Below are 22,370 nucleotides of genomic sequence, written 5' to 3' on the forward strand. Positions count from 1 at the left end.
CCGAACATTCTGGAATACTCCAGGCGAATTTCGAATTTCTTCGGCAGCTACTGCGATTCTTGCAACCAGCTCCTCAGCATTGTCAACAGGGGTGTCATAAACTAGCGATTTCATATGACCCCAGAAATAAAAATCAAGGCATGATAGGTCGGGTGACCGAGCAGGCCAACGCACGGGACCACCACGTCCGATCCACTGTTGACCAAATGTGACATCCAGGTAGTTACGAACATCTCCGCTATAATGGGCAGGGGCTCCATCGTGTTGGAACCACATTGTCTGTTGCGTCGATGCAGAAATCTGTTCATCTCTCAAAAGTTGTCACCCGACCTATCATGTCTTGATTTTTATTTCTGGGGTCATATGAAATCGCTAGTTTATGACACCCCTGTTGACAATGCTGAGGAGCTGGTTGCAAGAATCGCAGTAGCTGCCGAAGAAATTCGCCTGGAGTATTCCAGAATGTTCGGATGTCCATGCGTCGGAGATGTGAGGCGTGCATTGTAGCCCGTGGAAGAAACTTCGAACACTTACTTTAATCCATGTACCTTTTGCTGCTTTTCATGTATTATTAAAACAATTTCTCACTTACGGTCCTTTTCTTTATGGTGCTTCTGTGTACAACACCGCTTCAGGAAAGCATTTCCGACCCCAAATTGCTATATGATTTCGAGTTGTCAGGATGTACCCTACCCCTCTTAGAAGTTCTGAAACGTTTAACTGAAACACCCTGTATATTATTTGAAAATTACTGCGGGCCAGATTATCATGTTCACGTGCTGGAGTTGGCCTGTTGTGGTCATTATAACAGTGTGGAGTGATATATGCCCAAAGTACAGTATGGATTGGCTTATTTGCTTCTGAATGTTTCCTTGATTGTGAGACTTGAATTTTCAGTTGACCAGGTTAGAGGAGCTTTATCACACAATTTCAATATTGATGAATCAAGAATCTTGTGTGTAGAAAAAGCAATTTTGTGGTTTTTGAATGGGGGAAAAAAGAAAGCAGTAGTGAATAATTTCAAATTTGGCACCAAAATGATTCAGAAGATAAATGGCAAGATCTTGCCTCCTGTTGATGGAAAATGAAGCTGAATGTGCTGATATGGTGTATGTTTATGGACTTAGCAATAGAAATGCTGTTGCTGAATACCAACAGGGATTTTTTTCTGAACCACATTTTAGTCTCAAATTGACTAGTTATTAGCAGAGTTTTCCAAACATTGCAAGATATCAGCTCCCATCCCATATGAGCATGCAGCTCACAGAGTTATGGCTGAGCAAGAGAACATTGTTGAGGCAGTACAGTGCAGTTCTTGTGCTAGTACATGAAATATGGAGAATATTGCATAAATCAAGAGTATAGAGTAAGTTATATAAAGAAGGCATGTATCCATACCATGTGTGCAGCTTGCACAACCCTTTGAATTTATTAGCATTAGTAAAGGCACACGATGCAAGAAAGCAAGCTTATGCAGCATCAGCCAAAAAAACTCCAATTTCACCCCTCCATTTGTTCCAAGTACCTGTCCAGCTTGGCCTTAAATTTATTTAGGCTATCTGTTCCACCAATCAACTACCTGCTGGCTAAAGGCAAACTTCTGCACATCTATCCTACAACTGTCTTTCCTCAACTTGAATTTATGCCCTCTCAGATGATTATTCTGAGCAAGAGGAAGAATCCCATCAACATTGAGCATGCTCAAACTTATCTTTTCCAATCACTGGAATTTTAATTGGCTGAGTGGCAGTCACTGTTTGCATCATTTTATCCTATTGAAGCTCAGTTCACCCAAGACCGAACAACACAACTTCAATGTTTGGTCAGAAACAAATCCCAGTGCCATTGTAGAGAGCAATTTTGAACACTAACATATGTGGTATGGAATCCTCTGATCAGATGATTGGTCCATTTACTTTTGAGGGTTGTCTTACTGGACAGGTCTATCTACAATTTCTATAAAATGAATTTTTATAACTGTTAGATGTTCCTTGGCTACATGATGTAAAATGTACAGTACTTCCAACATGGAGCTCTTCATCTTTCATGTAGTAGTTACTGCATGAACACTTAATCTCTTTTTAGATTTTTGCCTGTGGGGTGGATGAATAGTTTTTTATTGCACAAAAGTTCAAACACAAGGTGCATTACTTGACTATATATTGAATGCTGAAGCCACATAAGATGGCCACGATGAGCTTAGGCAAGCAGTGCATGTGATTCACACATGAGTGGTGAAATGCATTTAAGTTGAAGGGGCATTTTCCAATATATACTCTAACCATATGTGCATTTAGTATCTGTAAATAAAAAAAATTGATTAATCAGCACTTTATTGGTTATGTTCAGTGTCCGTATAATGGAAAGGAAAATGGAAGAGAAATGTTGAAGATGAAAGTAAAGTACCTGTTGCCAATGGAAATCTATCCAGTTATATTAAACGAAGCAGCAAAAGAGGTAATTAAACCTTCAAGTCAAACAGTGATGTGCATAATTACACACTTGTAAGCTTGACTTCTCTCCAGGGAAAATGATGGAATCAAGGGTTAAAGTATGTGAAATTACCTTCATAGGAGTAGAATTTATAAAGAAATTGCAGCATGGATGTATTAAAAGTAAATACACTGTTGCCACTTTATTAGGTACACCTACCGAGTTTAACATTTTTCCTATTTTTTTTTTTCCTTTTGTGTTTTTCTGTATATTCATTTGAATTAAGTTCTTATATTACTTGAAGTGGGAGCAGTGTGTGGCTGTTCATAGCAAATGATCTTAAGAAGGAAAGACATTTACACACATGTAAATTTATTGAAACTATTGCAAGGAACCAAACCACTACAATTAAAAGTACAGTCAGTTCTCACTTTAAGAGTTCCCAGGTTTGTTTGGTTCCCCCCCCTCCCCAGGTATCAGCAAAATCGAAAATATGAACATTAATTGCAAAAAATGCAGTGTACCCCTGCTTTAAGATGTTAATCTGTTCCGAAGACATCATCGATATTGTGAAAATATCATAATGTGAACCCAATAACACTTTTTTTTTTTGGTAATTCGTTCCATGACTTTGAAGTTAATTTTTGCTATATAACTCTCTGAAAAGGTGTGGCTTTTTTTTTTTAATAGTGTAAATTGTATTAGCTACTAATTTGAATTGCTACACTTTCATCATTATCATATGGTTCTGTTATAAGAATCAATTTTGACGCCTTTGTGATATTTTTCTAAAGCACATTTCTGGATGTCACGATCATAAAACAAAAACACGTTGCACTTTCCGGTTTATTGATCTTTTCTGTTAGTGCAAGCAATTATAAAAGGAAATAAACTATCTTATTGCATTTGAAAAAAAAATACTGATAGCTGGAATTGTGTAGTTTTTACGTTATGGTGAAATGAGTTTCCCCTTCACTGAAATCTTCAATCATAATAAAAAACAAATTTTCAGAATCTTCTTTTCATTCCTTTTTTTTTTAAGCTGCGTAAACTTGTTACCCCATGCAAATTGTGTTAGTTGCATGTGTGTTTCATTAAAAAATGCTTATGCATGCTATTGAAATTTATAAAGAAAAGAATATCTTGGAAACAAATGCCTCTTGAAGCAGTACTGAAGAAGACTCCTTTTGCAACAAACAGTGTGCTGTGCCAATGAGTGATAGTGTGTATTTAGTCTGAAGAATAAACATTCTTTAACATATTTGTAAGTCATAATTTCTTTATTATAATTTGCTTGATTTTTACAGGCAGTTTTCATTTCTTTGGGTAAATCAATCATTGTTTAAACAAACTAATTAGCTAACTAATTTCATTGTTGAGAACATAACACCTATTTTTAACATTATGTATATGGATAATAAATTCCCACTCGTAAGTTTTTTTTTTTTTGCTTCATGGGCATGCGCTAGGAAAACTTTAATTTGTAAAGTCGGGAACTACCTGTACTTAAATGTGGTTTCAAGAATTTATTGGGCATGTGTGTTTTGCCCAATAAACGTTATGGGATTAGGACCAATTTTTTTTTTTTTTTTTGTTGCCAGGGATAAATTTCTTTTAAGGGGAAAAATGATAGTTTTGTATGTTGATGCAAAAGTATTAAGTGTAGGACATCTAAGGACTTGACATGTATAGGGCAGTGTTGAAACAAAAGTTGAATTAGGATTAAATTTGAAAGTCTGCAATTCTGTCTAGTCATGATAAGATTACATGAGTCTTGCCAATCAGTTTGGCCATGGAGAGACTGTGCAAGGTTTATTATGGGGTAGACTTTTTCTTGCTGTGGTCTGTGCTTGTTAACAGGTGGCAGTTCTTACAGGAACATAGGTACATTCAAATAGAAGGGATTTGAGAATATTTGCCGCTGCTATTGATGCAGTGTTAATGTGTTGAAAATTGCCAGTTTGGAGGGGTTGCATATGCCACTAGACTAATAGCAGGAAGAGGTATGAGACACTTGCACTTCTATTGGGGCATCTAGCTGCCTAGAAAGCAAAGTGTCAGAGGTTCTTCGGAACAAGCAAATGCATGGACTGTCAGGGATACTGAGAGTAAAAATAGGTGCTTGTATACACTAATGCTAGGAGTTTAGTAAACATTTGAAATTGAAGCTACTGGTCAAATCATCAAATGTGGACATTATAGAGGATATTGGAGACTTGCTGCTATTTGGACTTAAGGAATGAAGAATTTAAATATGTTCAGAATGGGGAGATGAGTTATGCTTTTAGTTAAGAAGTACATAGAACCTAAGGCAGTGCAGCCAGTTGGAGGTGGCCAGTGCAATGTTTAAAGTAAGTTTGTGACAATCTAACAGTCAGCTTCCTGCTGGATGAAAATGGATCTATTTGTAGTAACTGAAGCCTTTCTCTGGTAAGGGCACCCTTTGTTCTCCTCACTAATCTTGTTTTTTATTCTCTACACCTGCTCCAACAGATCCTTCCATAGATGAGACTTCAGTCAGTATTCAGTACTGAAGATGTGGCCTAGCCATCGGGGTAATTGCCTCCTTATTCCTACTGGCAAAATTCAGGTATGTAATTGGTAAAACCCCATGGATAGGCCTGGATGCCTGTGTACACTGAGATTTGGGGTAATTGGCTCCACTTACACAATTATCCTCAGATCTTTTTCATTCCTCACTGCCTGAGTGTGGTACCACACAATTGGTATGTTAATCTGGGATTACTGCTACCTATATGAGGTACCTTGTATTTGTCAATGTTAAAACTTCACTTGCCACTTCTTAGTCCATCTGCCTAATTTATTGAGATCTTGTTGCAGTAGCATACCCTGTCTACTGTTCTTAACCACCCTGCCAATCCTTTTCATCTGCAAACTTGTGAAATACTTCTATCCTTTAACATGTTTTTACGCACTATCTTAAAATAGATTCACTGTTGAAGCAGCGAGACCTAATTCTGTGCAATAGATGACAAACTTACCTGCTTTATACTTAATTAATCATCTTCATTTCTAAATCAATTTTGTTTAGTTTCCTAGCACTGCCAGCACTTGCACTTTCCATTGGTCACTTTCCCTTCATCATTGTAATAAGAATGAAGAGAAGATTCTGAAAATTTGTTTTTTTATGATTGAAGATTTCGGTGAGGGGGAACACTTCACCGTAATAATTTAAAACCCACAATTCCAGTTATTGGAATTATTGCAAATGCAATAAGATTGCATTTGCAATAATTTTTTTACTACCCATTTATAATTAGTTTTCACTAACAGAAAAGCCAAATAAACTATAAAGTGAACATTGTTTTTATTGTTTTACAGTAGTGACCTCCAGAAATGTTTTAAAAAAATATCACAAAGGTGTTCAAAATTGATTTTTATAATGGAACATATGATGAAAGTGTAGTGCAATTTCCATTATAAAAATGGCCTTTTAGAGAGATAAATAGCTTAGTCATATAGCAAATTTAAATTCTGAGGTCTTGGAACGAATTACCAAAAAGAAAATGTGTTATTGGGTTCATATGATATTTTCATGATACCTCCACGTATTCCTAGAGGATGCAAAATAAGTTTTCGCATGTTGTTTTTTTTTTTTTTTAGTTTGCGCTGCCAACAGAAACTTGCATAAAGTCGAATTCTGTAAGTCAGGGAGCGGCTATACCTTAATTTCACTAATTTTTTAATGTGAATTTTATTGCTTCGGTATAGTTTTATCAACAGACCATTGAATTTTCTTAGTATCTGAAAACGTGTTTTGAGAAGGTAAGGACAAGTTTTCTGCTGGAGGTGCTCAACAGCCAGGCATAAAATAAGTGTGAGCTTAGTGTACATGGAGTGTAGAAAGCTTATAGTATAATTTGGAATATTTGATTCATTTTTTTTTTTAGTATGGCAACTTTTACTTTATTTACCATAGATTTTTTTTTTAGTTTTCAGTATTGTTGCTGTTGGTCTTTGTCCTTGGTCTAGCTGGTGGCATCACTGCTTATGTTTACAGAAATAAGGTGGGTCTTTTATGTTTTTTCTTGTTTAAAAAGGTAATTTAGTATTAGTCAAGGCCATAGGAAGTAGAATTAAATAAGAAAAATATAGACATTTTTTAAAATGTCTATACAACCTCTATTCCCTATACTTCTTCACTACCTGGAGGTACTGATCTAGTTGCCCCTTAAACTTTCCCAGCTGTTAACCTCAACTGCTCAGGAAACCAGTTTGTTATAGATGCTGATAATACTGATCAAAAAATGTCTTAAATACCAGTGTATTAGTTTTCCCTAATACTTCATATTTATATCTCCTAATGCTAGTCTTTCCCATTCTAATGTGAAATTTTTTTAATTCTATTTGTAAACATCAGATTCCCCTCCATCCAGGATGTCTTGTTACCAAACTCTGTAATCTTATCTTGTACAGATGTCCTTTTGCTATTTACTGTAGAGGGTCCTCTTTGGATTAAGAAGTCCCAATTTTTTTTTTTTTTTTTTAAACGTTGAGCTTGAATACACTATTGCAGTTGCACCAGTTACTTGTATAATGCAGCTATAACCTTAGTCTACCTAGATGCAAAGATGTGGTAAAGCATTGGTAAATGCCAACCATTGTCTGATTGTATCAAAACACTTTTTTTTTTTTTTCCCTCATTCACACCCTTCAGCTCTGTTCCACCTAGTGTAAGAATCTCTGGTTACATTTTCAAATGTACACTCATTTGAAAATGTACATTTATAAACTGACAGTGTTAATACATAATTGCCATATCTATGAAGCTGGTTCAGATCATTCTGAAGCTCAGCTTGACTGTTGTATTGTTAACCACTTTCGACTTTTTATAACAATTCAAATTAAAATTGTGCTCGTTATTATCTCTTCTATATCATTTAAGAATATCTGAAACAATTTGCCCTAACATCAAACCCTAATGGACACGGTTTAAATCCTTGTGCACTGTGAAGAATGATTATTTATAACAGCTTTCGGCCTCCTGTACTTTAGCCATTCTTCAAGTCCACCTTAAGGATGCCCATGGGATACTATTGTACTCTATATTGTAAGGCAATATCTCATGTTGAATTCTGCCAAATGCATTACCAAAGTCCATGTACAGTGGTGGACAACAAAAACTGCATCACCTTAAAAAAAAAAAAACTACAAACTAACATTTGTAGTGAATAATAAGATAGTTTGATTAGTCATTTTGTTTGCTGTAAAGCAAAGGTATTGCATCAGCCATTTCTATAAATACAGTGTTGAAAGGTATACATGCTCATATGTATCCTGTTTTGTGGAGGTGTAAGCATGGCTCCATATTTTCAGTTGACACCAAGAAAAAAAAGTGTAGCTATTGGTCCCTCCCAGGAAGGCCTTTCTATACGTGCTATTGCTGATAAAATAGGCCGTCAACAGTATCCTTGGTGCTGAAATTAAAGTGCGAAACCGGTGACGTGAAGCAAAGACCTGGATCAGACTGTAAGAGTGACAATGCCTTCCCAAGATTGATATTTGAAATGGCTATGCCTTCGTAATCGCCATTCTAGTGCTCCTGATCTAAAACTGGACTTTGAGATGGCCTCTGGTGTTGAAACAAGTGCATGAACTAGCCAAAGATTGCTTTTGGAATGTGGTCTGCATGCCTATTGGCTCAAGGAGCCTTTGTTGACCCAATAAATAGGAAGAAGAGACTTTTTGGGCTAAAACACATTTCATGGACAAAAGAGCAATGGGACATCTTTTCTGACTAATCAAAATTCAACCTGCATGGCTCGGAGGTGCCTCCGTAGCCAGGTGGGAAGGGCAGCAGTGCGTAGCATACGCTTCTTGATTAGACCGGGGTTCGAGCCAGTCACCACCAAATACGGAGGGTGCGGAAAGGTTAGGGAATAACCACCGCATATCCCGGAGCAATATGGCCTTAGTTGCTAATGCTCCTAAAAACCCAACAACAGCATGGCTCGGATGGGAAGGAATATGTTTACTGACAGTGGTAGAAGATGAAAAGGACCTGGGGGTAATTGTGCAGGCAGATATGAAGTTCTCTGAGCAATGCAGATGGGCTGCAAGGGTAGCTCATGGTGTCTTGTCAATGATATACAGAAATTTTTCTAGCAGGGATATGGAGGTGATTATTCCCTTGTATAAGGCAATGGTCAGGCCACACCTTGAGTACTGTATACAAGTCTGGAGGCCTCATTTCAAGAAGGATGTAGAGCTGCTGGAATGAGTACAGAGAAGAGCAACAAGATTTGTGAATGGAACAAAGGGTTGCTCTTACGAAGAAAGGCTTAAGTTTTGCAAATTCTAGTGTCTGGAGACTAGGCACCGGCGAGGTGATTTGATAGAGGTGTATAAAGCCTTGAATGGTTTGAGCATGCTCAATGCTGATGGGATTCTGACTCTTGCTCAGAATAATCACCTGAGAGGGCATAAATTCAAATTGAAGAAAGACAGATGTAGGATAGATGTGCAGAAATTTGCCTTTAGCCAGCCTGTAGTTGGTTGGTGGAACAGACTTCCATCCCTTGTTGTGGAAGTTGATAGCCTAAATAAATTTAAGGCTCAGCTGGACAGGTATTTCGAACGAACGGAGGGGTGAAGTGCAAGTTTTTTTTTTTTTTTGGCTAATGCTGCATTTACTTGCATCATATGCCTCTGCTAATGTCATAAAACTAAAATCGGAGGCATACAATCCTGACTGTAAAGTTCCTCACTGGTCAGATGGTCTGGGGATGCATAACAAACAAAGAGGTGGGGTGAATTTAAGTTTATTAATGGAATGGTGAATGCTGAAACCTACACGCTATCTTGGAGGAGTGCCTGAAACCTGTTATTAGGGATCACCACACAATGTCCAAAAGTGCATTTTTCAAGAGGACTTGGCACCTTGCCTCACAGCAAAATTGGTAAGTTTTATACTATTTAGATTTAATGATGATTTTGTCTTGTCTCACAAGGCTTAAAACATACACCAATGTTTTCTCTCTTAAGGTCGTCATACCTCAAATGCTGGCATTAGTGTTGGTCTGGCCCGGCAACAGTCCAGATTTGAACCCTATTGAAAATTGCTGGTACATAATGTAGTCTAAAATTGCTCTGAAGAAGCCAACAAACAAGATTCAGCTGCAGGAGAGCATTGTAATGGAGTGGTACCACGAAATTGCGCAACCATATATCCAGAGTTGGTTAACTCTGTGCCAAATTGTTGCAAAGCTGTAATTGCAGCTAGAGGAGGAACAAGCAAAATATTGAGGACTTATTTTGCTGATTTACAGTACATAATACTATTATGTTAACTTGTCATTTCATTTGTACATGTAAATGCAATAAAATGTATGTTTGGTTGTCATGATTGCCATTTGCATAATTTCTCATATTTCCATTAATTATATATTTTACCCTTTGGGAAGATATTTATGGCAGTTAGGTATATCAGGTGGAGTCTTTATTGGATTTCATTCACAGAGTTATATATCCCCTCTAACAAATACATTTCTGCAACCCACAGTGCAGTGCAAAACAATTTGCAAGTGATACAGGTGGTTTTTTTTTTTTTTTTGTCTGCCACTATATATATAATGGAAAAAGATTTCTTTCATATAATTCCTGTGCTATGATGAACAGAAATATTTATTGAAGTGATGTGAATTGGACATTTTTTACATATGTGCCTTTTATGTTATGAATGGTTGCAGTTCTATAATCAAATTTTTGAACTTCAACTTCAAGCAACTACTTATTAAATACAAATTAAGTCTATATAGTTCATTACCATAGTACAAGAGACTGCTCATTCTTCAGCTGGACTTGCCACTGTTCTGTGTTTGACTCATCTTAAATGAGAATGGCCATCCCTTTCTCAAACAAACTGAAAGTGTCATCTCTTGTTGCAAGCTGTTTTTCTTGCAGTTGCAGTTTTTCTGCTACATTTCCTCTTCCCCCTGCACTTTTAATTTAATTTAATTTTTATATATTTTTTTTTGCTTTGGATTGACTGGATCTTTATTAAGTCAGCTCAACATCATGCAATTTCAAAATCTTGGCCATATTACTTAAATTCAAATTTGTCAAAGCCAATCTGATTTGCTAATTCCACAACTGAAATTTGGGGACACTCTGTAGTTCTACCACACACTTATTATAGCCAGAGTGGTTTCCTCACATAATACTGTAATATCCATGGACTTAATATTATAATCCACCAGAACTTTTAAACTGATGATACCTGCTTGTCATTCATTTTCATTTAACAGTTGTCTTATGGTCTGCTGGAGATAATGCACTTTAAATGTCTCTCCTTAGTCTGAGTTTCAACAAGGCAACAATATTCATTGGATGAAAATGACTTGTCTTCAGTAGCAAAATGGCCAAAAATTCTTATTAAAAAAAAAAGTGAGACCTTTGCTGAGGGTTTTTTCTTTGCAAAACTTTGAGGGGGAAAAACTAAGTATTTATTTAATTCTTAAAATTAAACATCGTGAAGTGCAGTTGGTAATTTTGAATGATATAAATCTGAAATTGTTTAAGTTATTGTTAAAGCAAGATTTAAATAGTTTCATTTAATACAAGGGTTCCCAACCTTTTTTGTTTGTGGACCCACTGAGTCCTAACTTTATGCATGTGGACCCCCATATATGCATATGTAATATTCCTAAATGAAATATCTATTTGTAGGCTAGTAAAAGCTAATAATTAAACAATTCCAATATAATATAAAAAATGTAAATTACAAATTTTGAAAATTAATTGATAAAACTGAAACATATTTTTACTTGTAATGACAGAATTAGTAAAAAAAATTAAAATACTATTTCAAACAACATATATAAATTTATTCCTAAGGCTATTAAATAGGATCCCATTAAATAGGCCCTACTAATGAGATCCTGGTGGCTGATGTTTTCATATTAGCATTTTAATATCTGGCTCCAATTTTGTGAGAGTCAGATGAAGATCACCTCTTTTTACTATATCAAGTCGATTACGATTTTTTGTTAAATGTGTTACACGACTAAAGCCAGATTATACAAGATACAATGATGGGAAAACAATGACATACATGGAGGAGAAACTGTTGAAGATAAACACAAGAAAGGCACCCGGGGTGGATGGGCTCTATCCAGTTATTAAAGGAGGCAGCAAAGGAAGTAAGCAAACCCTTAGCCATAATTATGAGAGCTTCCTTGGACTCAGGGGAGCTACCCATAGACTGGAAATGTGCAAATGTGACCCCAATTCACAAAGGAGGATCAAAGGCTGACACAAGTAATTATAGACCTGTGAGCTTAACTTCTGTTCCAGGAAAATTAATGGAGGCACTGGTTAAAGAAGCACTGCAGGATCATTTAGACAAGACTTCAGTTATAGCTCAGACACAGCATGGTTTTGTTAAGGGGAAGTCTTGCCTGACCAACTTGATTGGATACTATGATGCAGTCACAAAAGAACTGGATGCAGGGAATAACTTTGATATTATATACTTGGATCTTAGAAAGGCTTTTGATACTGTTGCACATGGAAGACTGCTACACAAATTGGAGCAGTGTGACATTGGAGGCAAATTGCTGCTATGGATAAAGGGGTGGTTGAGGGGGAGAAGACAGAGTGGTAATCAATGGACACTGCTCATCGTGGACTAATGTTATTAGTGGAGTCCCTCAGGGCTCAGTGTTGGGTCCATTATTGTTTTCTGTATTTATAAATGATATTGATGATGGTATATCAAGCTTAATGTCCAAGTTTGCAGACGATACAAAGGTTGGCAGGGTTGTCAAGGACACTACTGACACTATGCTGCTGCAACAGGATCTGGAAAGGTTGAGCAGATGGGCTGAGAGGTGGCAAATGAAGTTTAACATTGACAAATGTAAAGTACTACACAGGGGAAACATCAACCCCAGAGCAACGTATCAACTCTGTGGTACTACACTGACAGTGGTAGAGAATGAAAGGGACTTGGGGGTGGTTGTGCAGGCAGATATGAAGTTCTCTGAGCAGTGCAGACGGGCTGCAAGAGTAGCTCATGGAGTATTGTCAATGATATACAGAAATTTTTCCAGCAGGGATAAGGAGGTGATTATTCCATTGTATAAGGCAATGGTCAGGCCACACCTAGAGTACTGTATACAGGTCTGGAGGCCTCATTTCAAGAAGGATGTAGAGCTGCTGAAACGAGTACAGAGAAGGGCAACAAGATTAGTGAATGGAACAAAGGGGTGCTCTTACGAAGAAAGGCTTAAGTTTTGCAAATTACAGTGTCTGGAGACTAGGCACCAGCGAAGTGATCTGATAGAGGTGTATAAAGCCTTGAATGGTTTAAGCATGCTCAATGCTGATGGGATTCTTCCTCTAGCTCAGAAAAATCACCTGAGAGGGCATAAATTCAAATTGAGGAAAGACAGATGTAGGATAGACGTGCGGAAATTTGCCTTTAGCCAGCGGGTGGTTGGTTGGTGGAACAGACTGCCATCCCTTGTGGTGGAGGTTGATAGCCTAAATAAGTTTAAGGCTCATCTGGACAGGTATTTTGAACAAACAGAGGGGTGAAGTGGATTTTTTTTTTTTTGGCTGATGCTGCATAAGCTTGCTTTCTTGCATCAAATGCCTCTGCTAATGCTAATGCTAATTTTAGCCTTCTCCCATCAAAGCGGATATTTACATGCAGAAATATTTATAAGATTAAAAATATACAAAAGTTGCTTTTTTTTTTTGTTCTGTGAGTTTGATGTTGGGTGGTGGTGGTGGTGGCACGTGTTCAGACTGTTTTGAAAGAGAGTGGGAATTATAGAAGTCAGTTCAGAAGAACAGTGCCCATGGAGGTATCTGTAGAAAAGGCATGCAGCAGAAACAGTATGTCTGAGACAGCAAATGGACTCTGTTAGAGTTGAGTCATTAATTAACCTAACTGCCCTCTTCTGAATAGAATCTAGAAGCCTGAGAGGCGTTAGGTGCACTGTCCCAGATGTGGGAACAATATTCCATGGTAGGACGGATTTGCGATTTGTACAGAGTGAACAGCTGTTTGGAAGAAAAGTAATGCCGTGAGCGAAAGAGAACAGGTTTTTTTTTTTTTTTTTGGATGCAGAGAGAAAACTGGATAACCAATTACAAAAAACAGTTGGCAAACCATAAGATAGAAGCTTATTTAGAAGACCTTTTTGCCAAACAAGATTGAAAGCCTTTGAGATGTCAAGAGCAACAACTTGTTTCACCAAAATTTTTCACTGAATTTGGCCATAAATGGGTAACATAAATATCACCAGTGGATCAACACTGACTGAATCCATACTGGCGATCCTTGATCAGACGGAAGGTTTCTAGGTAGTTTAAGATTTGGCAGTTAATTGATTTCTCCATTACTTTAGAAAGATTAGAAGTAATTGGATGGGAGAGATTTGTCATCCCTTTTAGGAACTGGCTCGATATGAGCAAATTTCCAAGCAGAAGGAAAAACACCTTTTGGAATAAGAAAGTGAAAAAAGCAGCAAAGAAAACTGAGTAAGTTCAAGAGCACAGGTTTTGAGAACAAGTGGAGAAATACCATCAGACCCGGAGCTTTCTTAGCATCAAGATTTGTCAAAATCCTTCTGACATCCTTTTTATGGATAACCACAGGAGGCATTGAATGGAGCTTGGTGGGAAGTGTTTTACCAAGATCATTAATACACGAGTTGGAAGCAAAATGGGATGCTAGGAGGTCAGCTTTATCCTTGGCTGATGTGAAAACAATCTGGTTTTGACAGAGGTGGAGCAGAGATGGGCAAAAGTTGCAGCCAATAGCTCTGGCAGGAGACCAGAATGCTTGGATACCATTACAGCAAGAAGAGTTTTCTACTCTTGGCCTGCACAAAATCTAGTTTGGACTGATTTACAACTGCTTTATAATTGTTGCAAGCTTTGATGTAGGCAGAAAATGAAACTGAAGAATTGGAAACAAGAGAATTATGATATGCAACATTCTCTTGACAGCCTTAGCACATTTATTGGAAAACAAAGATTTAGATAAAGGATGTTTTAAAGTGAAGTGTGGAATAAAGGATTCCATTCTTACAAGAATAATTTCACCAACACAATCTAAGCAAATGGTGACATCAGAAGTTTAGAAACAGTAATCTGACCAAGGAAAAGAAGAAAAATCTTGCAGGTCATCCCATTTTGCATTCTTGTAATGCCAAACGACATGAGGTTGGGAATAGCCATGAGATAATGGCTCCATTGAAGAGACAATCACCAAGTTTTGATCTGAGGTCCCTAAAGGACCACTCACTTTGACTGTGTGTAATTAGAAGAGTTGTTTGTGAGAAAGATCAAACGTGTTGGCTTTATGGTTAGCATTGTTCGGTATTCTGGTAGATTAATGAACAATCTGTGTGAGGTCATTAGTGATTGCAAAAGCCTCAGAATCTTGACCAGCTGGGGTTGGTGTGACTAGAAAACGGAAGCCAGCTGGAGTTGTGAACATTAAAATCGCCGAGGAAAATTACCTCACTGTTAGGAAAGTTGGACTGGAGAAAGTCAAGTTGCAAAGAGAGGAAGTCAGAGCTCCAAGTGATTAGTGGAGTTGGGAGAACGGTTAGAGACCACAGATGAATTTGACAGAATGAGGTAGAGAGATTTTAAGCCAGAGTAGATCGAAAAGAGGAAATTCCAAATTACCAAGTCTGACAGGGAATATCGGAATGGACATATGCACAAGTACCACCTTTGAGGTGAAAGAAATGGTACATTGAATTATTTGGGCAACTGAAATGAGCAGTAGTTGAATCAACCAATAACTAACTGAGAATCTGTCAGAAGAAGTACATGGGGTTTGGCAGACTGCAAGTGGAAATGGACATTGTTGACATTAGAACTGAGACCACGTATTTGTGAAATGAACTAGGAAGTGTTTGGGAGGTTTAGATCTTTTTGCAGATAAGCTTACTCTATTAGTTTGACAATTCATGTTGTACCGTATTTACCCATGTATAAGACGCTCCATTGTATAAGATGCACCTTAATTTTGGTGCCCGAAATTTGAAAAAAAAATGTATTACATAAAGTTATCGAACTCAAGTCTTATTCATCATAAAATTCATACAACTCATCACTGTCAAGTCCCATCCATTAGCTTGTCCTCATCTGTGTCTGATGACGAATCACTGTCTTCATATACTGCCTTGTCCTCAGTTCCATCTATGGCATTTGAAATGCCACACTTTTTAAATGACTTGACAACGATCTCAATCTTGATATTATCCCAGGATCTTTTCACCCAGGTACAAACTTCTCCTATAGTTGGTTTCTTCACTCTTCCTGCTGGTGTCAAATTGTCCCCAGAAGACGTCATCTATTGGTTCCATTTGTCTCTCATGGCAGCTTTGAAGGGTTTGTTAATGCTGACATCAAGTGGTTGGAGCTGGGATGTCAAGCCTCCAGGTATGATGGCAAGTTTTTGTTTTTTGCTCTGCAGCAATCTTCTTTGTATTTTTTGTTGTGTGTGCCCTGAACTGATCAAGCACCAATAGGGCAGGTTTGCATAGGAGCCCACCTGGTCTCCTGCTCCAAACTTTCTCAAACCAGATCTTCATCCAATCCTGATCCATCCAACCCTTGTCATGAATGTGGACAATCACTCCTCGAGGAATATCTTCTTTTGGCATTGTTTTGCATTTGAAAATCAGCATAGGAGGTAGCTTGGTTCCGTTGGCACAACAAGCTAGAAGAACTGTATAATGGCTCTTTTCATGTGCACTTGTCTTCACAGTTACAGTTTTCACCCCCTTCTTATCAACAGTTCTGTTACTTGGGACATCAAATTGAAGGGGGACTTTGTCCTATTTGCAATCTGTCCCAATTCAAATGGATGTGTCTTCCGACATTGAATGACAAAACGATGTAATTCAAGGACCTTCTGCTCATAGCTTTCAGATATCTTTTGGGCAAGTCTGGTGCATGTACGCATGCTTAGTCCATTCAGTTTCGTGAACCTGAAGCACCAATTGTCCTCCTTTGAAATCAGTAACTTTTTCATCAGCAATTCTTCTTGCCTCATGCTGAACTATCTTTGTGGACACAGGAATTCCAATTGCCCTTTGCTCCTCAATCCATATCTTCAATTCCCTCTCTAAATCAGGCCATTTTGCTGACTTTCCTCTAATGGCCTTCTTCTGCCCTAGCATTTTCACTAGGGTTTCTTCTTCCCGTAGCCAGTCTCGGATTGTTTTCCAAGTTGGAGGAGGACCAAACTTACATTCAGCAGCACGATTTCCATTCATTTTTGCAAACTGGATCACTTAACTTGAATTCAGCACTGTATGAAAATCTTTTGAGCCATTTCTGGGCAGAACGTGGCAAAACGTAACCTAATATACCAGTAACAAATGCGAAACAATGTGCACGAAAAAGCGGGAAATTAAAGTAAAAAAAAATCTACAACCACTGTATAAGACACCCAGTTTTTAGATCCCAAATTTTTCGAAAAAAGGTGCATCTTATACATGGGGAAATACGGTATTCAATAATGAGAAAATGTGGCGGGGGACATGCTGTATGAAGTAATGAAATTTTTGGATATGGTGTACACATGGTAGAATATACCCAGATCCTTGACATAATGTGGCCTCTACAATGGGGGCCCCCCTACATACACACCACTTGGACTCCCTCCAGTCACTATCTGGCAGAGTAGAGGTAGCAAGATTATACACTAGCTGATCTGGAAGCCTCTTAAATAGTTACCAGTAGGTTTGGTCCAGCCTGTGTACACTGTTTTTTAGAGGTGTAACCTCGAAATGTAAGGAAGATTCCATCTTGCCATGACGTCCATAACCTCAAAAGTCATCAGCCATACTGCATGATGGAAGAGTTGACTGGAACTTAGCTCTGGGGACTAAACATGGGTTTCACCACTTCAAACCTCCAATAAGCAAAGTGGTGGAATTGCACCGGTTGATGAGTCATCTACCACCTAGTATTGCATGATAACACAGGAGCAGCATTCCTCCATGTGGTCTGGGTGCCACACCTCGACCCCTGCTTACGTTGGTTCACACCTGGATGGTTACCCACAGTGTGCTTGCGCATATGGGTTATACCCAGGATTTCTACAGTCCCACCATTGTGAAGGTGCAAGCAGAGGATTTGGCTGTCACAGACCGTCCGGACTTCACCAAAATTGGGTTCACTTGACTTGAGTGTCACCCAAATATCAGTTCCATAGACACCAGGTAGCAAGTTCAGCTTGTCTGGAATATCTGAGAGAGTGTCTATGACAACCTCAAGGACCATATATTAAATATACCTATATTAAAAGAAATTTCTTTATCCATATTTCCTCCTGCTGCAATGCAGCTCATAGAAACAGATTGAAGTGCTGCTGGTGTAACAGAGATTTGCATAATGTTATGCAAATCAGTTCCTGAACTTCTTAAAGCATTTCTAACCATTTATCACTAACTCATTTTACAGATCCTTCTACATTTAGCAACTTGTTGCCATAGTTGGCAACTGCCAATTATGGCAGTTCATCCCTGCCTGTATATATGAGAGCTCTACTTCAGTTTGATTATGGGGGAAGAAGGCTTTATTTCCATACTAATTTGTTTGTTATGATATCATTTCATGGCTGAGGCAGTTTAATTTCATTAAGTTTCATTGTGAAGTCAATTCCCAATTTCATCTACATTTCAATGTTTTATTTAGCTCTATTGAACAAAACCCTGTAAAATTGGTTGTCTTTTACATTCAAACTATGCACTGAAGAGTCTGTTTATATCATTTATTATTAATCTACAGGGGAGTAGATCCCTACCCCTTTAGCAGCTCTGAGAGAGCTGCTAAAGGGGTAGGGATCTTAATACATAAAACAATAAAATGAAATCAGAGAAAATGTATCTAAAACTAAAATTGTAAAAAATATTAAATATATTCAGGGTATATGGTCTAGAAGAGGGATGTATAAAGAGATTGATACCTCTTATAATCAACTAAAACACTAAGAACATAATGAAAGATTAATTAATGCATAGTTTGAATGTTAGATTTTATTCAATTGAGCTAAACTCTTACTGAAATGTGGACAAAATAGGGAATTGTTTTGTAATGAAGCACAAAGTTGAACTTCCATGACCACAAAATGAGGGTATCATAACATAAACATGGTGATAAAGCCTTCATTTCCTCTCACTTGTATCATGCGTGGACTGGTCCAGGCTGTCATGCCCCCCAAATTGTTTGGCATCCATTTAGATGCCGACCTTTAAGGATTTAAAGAGCAATTACATTGATGTCATTGCTTAATTTCATTTTAAATATTTTAAAATTCTTCTAAATCTATTTTCTGTTATAAAATAGAATTGTAGCCAATTACTTTTTTTTAAGGAACTTTACCCCCCCCCTCCTTTTGTGAGACTTCATCCCAAAAAAAATGTCCTGTCCACTCCTGGTTGTATTGAATCAGCTTCCACATATACAGGCAACAGTGCACTCTGTTTAACCCAGTGTTTCTCAAACTGTGGTCTACAACCCCATACTAAGCCTTGAAAAAGAAAACACTGATCCTCCAGAAAATATACAAAAAAAAAATCCTCTTGTTCAACTTTCATGAATACTGCAAAACCTGACTAAGGAGCTGGTTTGTGACTTTTTACTTTGTTACATAGGTGCCTCCGTAGCCAGGTGGGAAGGAGCAGCAGTGCGTAGCACACGCTTCTTGATTAGACCAGGGTTCAAGCCCGTGACCACCAAATACGGAGGATGTGGAAAGGTCAGGGAATGACCACCGCATATCCTGGAGCAATATGGCCTTAGTTGCTAATGCTCCTAAAAACCAAATAACAAACTTTGTTACATGGCAGATTTTTATTCATATTGATCATTTTAAATTTCACCAGCCTGTATTGAGCAAGTGGCCTACCAGTTTGCTGGAAACATCTATCTTCCTCTTCAAATAGCTCATGTTCAGGCCAACATAAATTATTAGCAGTGTCTTTTGTTTCCTATATTCTTGCACTCTGCAGTGGCCCCTAGACATCCATTTTAATGGAGAGGAATTCAGCAAACTGCTCTTATCATAGGCATTAAATCTGATTTTAGTGTTTTCTAAAGCCACAATTTTCTGGATTCAGTCTGAATGTGGGGGCTCTTATTTCCAGAACATTTTTGCAAAAGATGGGTTTCTTTTCAAAGCTGAAAATTTATCTTTAAGAGAATTTTAATCAATAACTCCTGATATAAATTTGGTGTGATGTTAAACATCATCCATATTAATTATAAAGTGCATATAAATGATTTATTATTTTATTTTTTTATAAAATAATTCCTAAAAATATTTTAATTATTTACATTTTTAACAATTTTTTAAAATATTGTTTATTATATGCATTTTACTTTTTGGGCCACAAAAAATGTACTGCTGAAAACTGGCTCCTGGCCATGCATAGTTTAGGGAAACCCTTGCCTACCTGATTAGTTGAAGCTTGCCAAATAAGGTATTATGGGAATGTGGCTTAAGATGCCATCTTAAACCATATGTATCCTGTATTGCTCAACAGAATAACAAGGATGATCTACCATATTGACTGGGTTAACAGGAGTCTTATAATAATGCAGGACTTCCTTTCTCTAGTACCAATCAGTTATTGCTAGTCCACTTGTTGTTTGATTACAATGGTGTCTGATAACTTTGTTCTACATTCTCTATTCAAGATCTGCGTGCTAATACAAAACATTTTTGGAATAATAGACTCCAGGAAGCCTGAAATACATCTTATAACACTTGATAAAATTTGAAGCAAAATATTATCCAAATATTGTTACTTAGTCCAACCTGAGCCTATTATGATTTTTGCTACCAGGTCTGAACCTGGAGGTGCCTCCGTGGGCAGCAGCAGCAGTGTGTAGCACACGCTTCTTGATTAGACTAGGGTTCGAGCCCATGACCACCAAATATGGAGGATGTGGAAAGGTCAGGGAATGACCACTGCATATCCCTGGAGCAATATGGCCTTAGTTGCTAATGCTCCTATAAACTAAACAATAGCCTGAACCCGATGGTGCCAGGACAAACACTGGGCATGTGCAGACCTCTACTCTTTCTTCTCCCACTCTACCAGCTGTTTATCCACAGTAATTTGTCCCTGATGTCACACTACTCCAATTTGTAAAGCATTGTTTCATGTGAAACAGTATCAAATTTTCTGAAACTTAAGTATATGATGTAAAAACTAATTTTTATGCAAAATTCCTTTGTTACTGCATCATAGTATATCCAATCATCTTGATTATCTAGCTAAGATTGCCTCTTAACAAATTCATGCTATGATTGCATGTATAACTACATGCATGTCTAGATGATCCTGCATTATTTCTTTAACTGGTGATCCATTATTTCTCTGGAATGGAAGTCAAGCTTACAGGGCTGGCTGTATTCACTTCCCCATTTAGTTTCCCCTTTGTGAATTGGAGTCATTTGGACATCTCTATTCTATGGGACCTCCTGTGAATTCAAGGATGTTCCTATAATTATGGGTAAAGGTTTGCTTTTCTCATTCTTAGCAGTAATTGTATAATTGCCAGTCTTAGTATAATTGGATAGATCCCAGGTGCTTAATTATTTCTAGCTTCAATTTCTCTTTTGCTTTCCTCTCAGTTATCAAAAAAAAAATCATGTAGTTCCCTATTATAACTTGATATACTTCTAGTATACTCGTCCCAAAAAAAAAAATTACATGTAGATTCATATGTATTGTTTGTCAGCAATCCACTTTAAATACAGTGGATTCCGGTTATTTGGGCCATTGGTTAATTGGGGCAGCCATTTATTTGGGTCAAATCTTAAAAAACAGAACCCAATCGAGAAAATAGCCAAGCCAGGGTTTATTTCGCTTAACTGGGACAACATGCTGTTTAATCGGGGCAGGAGACCACAGCACTGGAGATTACCCTACAGTTGTGTCCGATCGTACCATGTGGTTCGGTCAGATTTCTGGAGGTCACAACCATAAACAACAAAAACAGTTAGAAGTTACCTGTTTTTTGGGCTTTTTTGTTAGTGCAATCTATCATAAACGGATAGTAAACTCTATCTTATTGAATTTGCAATAATACTGACAGCTGGAATTCAGAGGGTTATTAATGGTGAAATGTGTTTACACTTCCATGGAATCTTCAGTCATAAATTTATTTTCAGAATCTTCTCTTCATCCTATTTTTAAAGCTTCTTAAATTGTTACTCTGTTCTCACTTGCATGTATCGTGTTACCTGCAATTTGTGTGTGCCTTGTTCTTTGTTATTGATACAAAGAACATGGCACCCACAAATGTCAGTGAAGAGAAATGTCAAGTAGTTAGTATGTACATATTACAGTACGTGTTAATTATTCAGATTATCACGTATATGCTTTCGATTTTCACGTATCATTTAATTGGTAAGGTAATAAAGGGTAAATTTGTGCTTAATATTTCTTTACTTTTATAGCCTGTGGATAATATCCCTCTTATTTTTGCTAATTAGAATCTCTATTTAATAGAATTAATTCAATTCACAAACTATCACAATGACCGGTGCTTACTACACATCCCATAGGGAATGGTACTGTACTATGGTGACTCCATCGTAACGTGATTTGATTGTACAGTGAACCAATTGTGAAGGGGGGGGGTGGTCCCATTGTATTTTTAATTTTTTTTTTTACGTGAAACTGGATAATCGGGGAAGCCGCTTAATCAGGCCAAAATGCACTAGTCCCGATGTCCCAAATAACCGGAATAGACTAATTCCATTATTCAGTAGCTTGCAACAGATGTCTGTAGTCGTTAGTCCAGTTTATGAAAAAGCAAAAAGCAGAATCACTGGTGAACCAAGTGTTTACCAAATTCAGCGTGTAATCTGTTTCTATACTGTTGGAATGAACTGCACTAGGGAATATGATATGGTTTGCATT

General features: G+C 37.5%; 1 protein-coding gene across 1 annotated transcript in view; it reads left to right on the forward strand.

Moving 5' to 3' along the window:
* The window catches only part of LOC150075814 (CD63 antigen-like), a 174,151-nt gene that overhangs the window by 120,475 nt on the left and 31,306 nt on the right, over positions 1–22,370 (forward strand). The window contains exon 4 of the mRNA XM_090387200.1: positions 6,387–6,461. Coding sequence (XP_090243326.1) covers positions 6,387–6,461 — 75 coding nt within the window. The remainder of the gene's footprint in view (positions 1–6,386; positions 6,462–22,370) is intronic.

The sequence above is a fragment of the Mastigoproctus giganteus genome, chromosome 13, assembly GCF_048544385.1.
Source record: "Mastigoproctus giganteus isolate SK-2022 chromosome 13, ASM4854438v1, whole genome shotgun sequence".
NCBI classification, from domain to species: domain Eukaryota; kingdom Metazoa; phylum Arthropoda; class Arachnida; order Uropygi; family Thelyphonidae; genus Mastigoproctus; species Mastigoproctus giganteus.